At 48.6% G+C, this 6,022-nt stretch overlaps 1 protein-coding gene across 1 annotated transcript; it reads right to left on the reverse strand.

Annotated features, from left to right (window-relative positions):
- Window positions 1–335: 335 nt before the first annotated feature.
- Window positions 336–5,426, reverse strand: SNU13 (small nuclear ribonucleoprotein 13). The gene is made up of 3 exons (XM_036425480.2): window positions 5,283–5,426; window positions 2,371–2,491; window positions 336–1,572 (listed from the first exon to the last, which is right to left on the reverse strand). Exons 1-3 carry the CDS (start codon window positions 5,283–5,285, stop codon window positions 1,310–1,312), a joined length of 387 nt encoding a protein of 128 aa, XP_036281373.1. The 5' UTR covers window positions 5,286–5,426; the 3' UTR covers window positions 336–1,309.
- Window positions 5,427–6,022: the final 596 nt, after the last annotated feature.

The following is a 6,022-nucleotide window of genomic DNA, read 5'->3' on the forward strand; positions in this document are numbered from 1 at the left end:
CAAGAGCTAGTAGGAGCCCTAATTTTGCAAAAGTGATTCTCAGCCGAGAGTGACTGCCACCAGGGAACATTTGGCAGTGTCTGGAGGGAGGGATTGATTACCATTGACATGTAGTGGGTAAAGGCCAGGGATGCTGCTAAAAATCCTACAACTTACAGGCAGCCTCTATCACAAGGATTATCCAGCACCAAATTTTGAACTACCAGAAATCAGCTGGTAGGTAGTGATGGCTTTTGCCCAGCTTCTTGGTGGGAAGTTTGAGCAGCTAAAACCATACTAATAATCCTAAGCAGTTCTTCATTCAAGCTGGATACCTACCAAGAATGACACTTTCCTTTAAGTTGTATGAATATATTTCTTTACTAGGACTCTCATAAGAATGACATTAGCATTGTCCTTCGGATGTGGTCAGGAACACAGTACTTTGACCCGCATCGTGGCAGGACAGGAAATGGGTAAAGGCTGACACAAGTGTCCACTGAAGAGATCGATTCACCAGAAAGGATGTTTCCTTGGACTCCATCACTTGTTGTGGCTTCCAGGTCTCCACGGCTTGCCCAGAATCCTCCATTCCAGCACCAGTTGACTCTACTTTGTCTTGCCTCTCCAGACTCCTTTCTAGGTCAGCTGCTCCATGTCTCACTAGCCCAGGCCAGTTTTGGAATCCTGCAGCACACAGCTCTTTGGTATGCTGCTGGCCTGCCACCCTCAGGGGCACAATTGGGAGGTTGTTTTTTTGGGGGGAAGGAAATGGACATATATTACCAAAAGCAAAACTGTAGGGGTACATTAACAAATGACACTTGGGCATACAACTAACAACCTCACAAGATACATGCTTCTTCCCCAAACGATGCATAATCCCTTACAGAGCAAAGGAGCCCCTAGATCATGATGGAATGATTCTGTATGCCAGGCACCAGGGAGACCAAGTGGGTGGTGTCTACTTCACCATGCCCTGTACACAAAAGGGAGTTAGCGCCTCAAAGCTGGAACCAGATCTCTACCCTGGCTCTTTCCTGCCTTTGAATGGTGGCACCACTCTGCTTCCACCTGTTCTGGGCTTAGTTCAATTTTCAAAAGGGAGGAAAGATGGGGAAGGAAAAGTAGAAGTGGAGGTTTAGGGCAGGGGTGGGTGGGTATGGGGATGATAATCTATAAGACAAAACAAAAATAATCCAAAAATATAAAAAGATTTACTACAATAATATTTTAAACAATAGAAGGTAGCTGGAATCCTACATGGCACACAGACAATAGGACACACAACCCGAGGGGAGGAGCAAGAGAGGGTGGCAGAGGCCGTGGGTTAGACGAGGAGCCTTTCAATGGACTGCTGAATGGACTGGATCTGCTGCTTCAGCTGGGAGCCCTCTTTGATGGTGACGGAGCAGGCGATGACAGGCCTGGAGACCCCGCAGGCCCGGCCCAGAGCCTGCTTGGAGCGCACAAACACGTAGGGCACGTTCTTGTCCTCGCACAGCAGCGGAAGGTGCAGGATGATCTCCAGGGGCTCTGCGTCCGCCGCCATCACAATGAACTCCGAGATGCCTCTGTTCAGGGTTTTGGTGGCTGTGGAGAGAGGACACGAGGCCAGAGGTGATGTGGGCTTTGGGCGGAAGCCACAACAAAGCAATCTCCAAGGGAAAGAAACACAGATGCAAGAAAACTGGGCAGAACTCTCACGCATAAGCAAGTCTCTGTCCTGTCTATAGTGGCCTTGGTAAGTGATAAGGGATTGAACTGCCAATTGGTTATCCTCAATGCCTTCCTCAAACCCATCAGTTCTGTCACAGCACATCCTGAATCAGTCCACTGCTTTCCTGTCCTCTGGACCACGTGTCCACGTCACCTCCATCTCCTGCCTGGTTGGCTGGAACAGCTTTCACACAAGCCCGCCAGCATGAAGCAGAGTATGCAGCACATCTCAAACTCTGTGATCTGACAGTTTTACCATCTCAGCCTGCCACCATCAGTACTTCTGGCAAGCTCACATGCAACTCACCCAGGAAGCACATCACCAACGGCACCGTTCACATGCTTATTCCTGGTTGTGTATCTCTGTGGCCCAATGCTAGCACGCGGACCACACTGCATTAATGAAGACAAGGCTCTAGGCCACACCACCCAAATTCAAATTCTGGCTCTCATTTCTCAGAAGAAGGTAAATGTGACAAAACATTAACAACCGCTGGGTCTAAAAACAATTCTAAGTCCATTAACCTTTAGTGTCTAATGTAAAAGCGCTGTTCTCAGGTCCTCCCACTGGTCCCAATAGGAGTACCCGCCCTCTTTCCATACTGGAAACGTAGACCAGGACTCCTGACAGAGACAGGTGCCTTCAACACCTCCCGGAACACTCTGCCTCACCCTCATTGGCTCCTTTCCGAAGCTGCTTGTAGTTACAGGACTGCTGGACGAGGTCCAATAGCTTTTTGGTGAGGTGGGCATCGGCGAGAGGGTAGGCCTTCGGATTTACATCAGCCTCGGTCTATGGGGTGAAATCAAAGCATCAGTGAAATGAACCTGAAGTTGTTCCAGACAAGTCACAAAATAACTGACAACAGACACAAAGGTCAGCTTCCACGCTTCCTTACCCCAAACACACTTAATAAATGACACTAGTGCCACACTCCCAACTTAGAAAAACCGAATTAGGATTTAAACAAAAAGTTAACAATTACATAATCCAAAAATGTATACTAAAGGTCACACTTTTTTTTTTTTAAAGTAGAGAAATCCACTTTTAAAAATATATTTTATTGATTTTTTACAGAGAGGAAGATAGAGGGATAGAGAGTTAGAAACATCGATGAGATAATCATCGATCAGCTGCCTCTTGCACACTGGGGATGTGCCCGCAACCAAGGTATATGCCCTTGACAGGAATCGAACCTGGTACCTTTCAGTCCGCAGACCGACACTATCCACTTAGCCAAACCGGTTTTGGCAAGGTCAAATACTTTTAAACTTGCCTCTCTTTAGCTTAATGCTCGGTAATACACAGCAAATAGATTATAAATGGGCTCCCATGGCTCAGTTTCACTGAGTCACATGGGGTAATGTTGAAATTTAGATTTTTGCACTCCATACTATATTAAGTTTTCTGAATCTAAATTAAGGTATAATTGCCCACCCAGTGTGGCTCATTGGATTAAGTGTCATCTCATGCATGCAGAAGTCACTGGTCTGATTCCCAGGTTGAAGGCTTGATCCCTAATAGGGGTGTGCAGAAGGCAGCAGATGGATGATTTTCTCATCACGGATGTTTCCACTGCCCTCTCCCTTCCTCTCTGAAATCAATAAAAAATATATTTTAAAAAAGACTTTGATTCTAATACTAGATACTTAATATTAAGCAATTATTAATTTTTGAAGTGTTACAGTGGCACTGCCATTGTTAAATCTTTCTTTTGTAGATATACACTGTAATACAAATGGGTAAAATGATAGATGCTTGGAACATGCTTCAAAATAACCCCTCCAGGGAACCACCTTGGGTGGGTTCTAACCTACTCCATTCCTCTCACCTCATTCCCACCTGACCAGTTTAACCATTTCCATTGATTTCTCATTTGTTTTCTGTGATTCTCTTTATAAATATATTTACATTATAGATATAATCCAAATGCAGTGCCACATCACTGTCTCAGGCATCCAGCTGCCTGCCATTGGCAGTCTGGTCCAACCCTGGGTCTGGGGACTGAACCTGGCGGTGCCCTCTGGGTGATGGCCTGGTGGGAACACTCACAGCTGCATGTCTTGGTGATCTTTTGATGACCCACCCCTGGAAGGAGCAGGAAGTGATATCAAGGGCCAGATTTTACTAGACCCCCTAGTCCTTAACACATGACCCCTGGGTGATGAGCAATTAGGTGAGGGCTGAAAGCCTTACCTGAAGAAGTGGGTAAGAAAGTCCTAATTATCTGTCTGCTCTTCCCCATACAATTTAAAATTAGCTTTTCAAGGTCCACAAAAAAGCCTGCTGGGACAATCTACTATGTTTGGAGTGATACATCTTTTTTCTTTTGGTGCCTACCTGAGAAAGGATATTTGTCAAAACCTAATTCTCAACAACAAGCATCACCTCTAAACAATAAAGGACCCAAAACATTTTAATTCCAATCTCTCCTCAAACTTACTTTTTAAAATGTCAGGTATTTCCATTGTGATTTCCAACAATCCATTTCTGGAAGTATTCTCAACTCTCAACAAACACCAACGGCAAAAAAGGGGAGCCTGACCACCTATCTATCTAAGAGAAATCATCTTATCTGTCAACAATAACAGCTCAGCTCACCGTTAAAACCAATCTACCTTGTTATCAATAGCAACAGAAATTTCTTAGTGTACTTATACATTTCTCCAAAAAAATAAATAAATAATCCTCACCGGAGCACATGCTTAGAGAGAGGAAAGGGGGTAGAGACACCGATGGGTTGTTTTCTGTCCGTGCACCGACAGGGGGTCGAACCCGAAACCTTTCGGTGCACAGGACGACGCTCAACCAACTGGGCCACTCAGGCCGGACACCGTCTTTTCATTTTTTAAAGGACTAGCTACACAAGTGATGGGATCAGACTACTAGCTGGCTTCTACCCCTAGCTCCACCAGTTTGGCCTCCTGTACACCAGCCAGCCCCAAACCGGAACGCACGTGTGCCTCCGGGACCTCTGACTTGGGCGACCACAGCTTTACTGACTGTTCCCCCAGCCAGGCCCGGGAACCCTCCCCATTCCCCGCCCCGAACGCCACAGGCCCCCTAGGTCCCGGCACGTGGAACTCCGGGGAGCCCGGGGCGCAGACCCTCCCTGGAACATCAGCCCTGGGGGGTGGGGGGAGGGGATCTGAATCCAGGGAGCCCACACCGTCCTCCCTAGAGACCTCTAATCGCCCCAATAAAAACGATGGCGCCAAGTGTTCTCATCCAACTTTCCGCTCTCCCACGTGGGCTGGTCCCTTTCTCCCCGGTCGGACCGTGCCCGCTCCGCTCACCAGAGGCCCGGGCGGCGCGCACACGGCTGCACCCCGATCACAACAGTCGGGGCTCCAGGCTTTCGGGGCTCTGACCTCGGCAGGGCTGTAGGGACCGCACGGCGGCCCGGGTTCAGACTCGGGGCCGGGCGGCCAGGCTGCGCCCCTACCAGCCTCCCGGTCCCTCCCGGCCGGGCGGCCGAAGCCCCGCACGTTCCCAGCCCCGCACGTTCTCAGCCCCGCAGGGTGGTGAGGGAGCCGAGCCCCGGGCCGCGGCCTCCCGGCCCTCCTCCCGCGCACGCACTCACCATGGCTGCGGGCCCGCGCTCCCCTCTTCCTAAGACGCGCAGTCGACGTGCGTCAGAGACGGGGCGCTCCGCTCCGCCGCAAAGCCCCACGGAAGTAGGGGAAATGGCCGCGCGGGCGGCAGGAAGCGGAAGTGATGTCACTGATGTGGGCGGGCCTCGCCCGTTAAAGAGCCAGGGAAAAAGGGTGCGTGGAATGGCCTCAGTCCTGGGCTTGGGGTCTCTTTATTGTGTTTTTTGGGTTGTTGTTGTTTTGTTTTTTTTTAACCATCATTTTACATTACAGGGAAAACCAAGTTAAACCTTAAAAAAAAGGTACAGCAAAACAAAGAGTTTCAATGGTGACATTATTCCATTGCCGGCTTATGTTTCAGCACATTCTTGTGTTTAAAATCACCTTTTTGCCTCATCACTGGAGAAGGAAAGGTACGGGGATAATAATGATCCTATATGTTTTCCTTCATATTCAGATATCCGTGTTAAGATTTCTGAAAGGGCGTGGAATCCACCAGAAATTGAATCAATTGAGTAGGGAATTCGGGAAGGAGCAGGTTTGGGGGTGGGGGTTGAGATTCTGTCAGGTTGAGTTTGGAGATGTCCTGGGACAGCCATTTTCTTCTGCCCAGCATCCTGTTCTTTTCTCTATGCTTCTCCGACTCTCCATTACTTATGGCTAGACTCATGCCTCCCCACTTCCAGTAGGTCCTGTCTGATTCTTATGGCCCTTACTCATCTCTCTCCAA

The sequence above is a fragment of the Pipistrellus kuhlii genome, unplaced genomic scaffold (assembly GCF_014108245.1).
Source record: "Pipistrellus kuhlii isolate mPipKuh1 unplaced genomic scaffold, mPipKuh1.p scaffold_m20_p_81, whole genome shotgun sequence".
NCBI classification, from domain to species: Eukaryota; Metazoa; Chordata; class Mammalia; order Chiroptera; family Vespertilionidae; genus Pipistrellus; species Pipistrellus kuhlii.

Excerpts from the sequence above, each read along its gene's own strand:
- SNU13 (XM_036425480.2), bottom strand. Across the intron at positions 1,573-2,370 it reads TCGGAAAGGAGCCAATGAGG|CCACCAAAACCCTGAACAGA; the intron begins GTGAGGCAGAGT and ends CTCTCTCCACAG.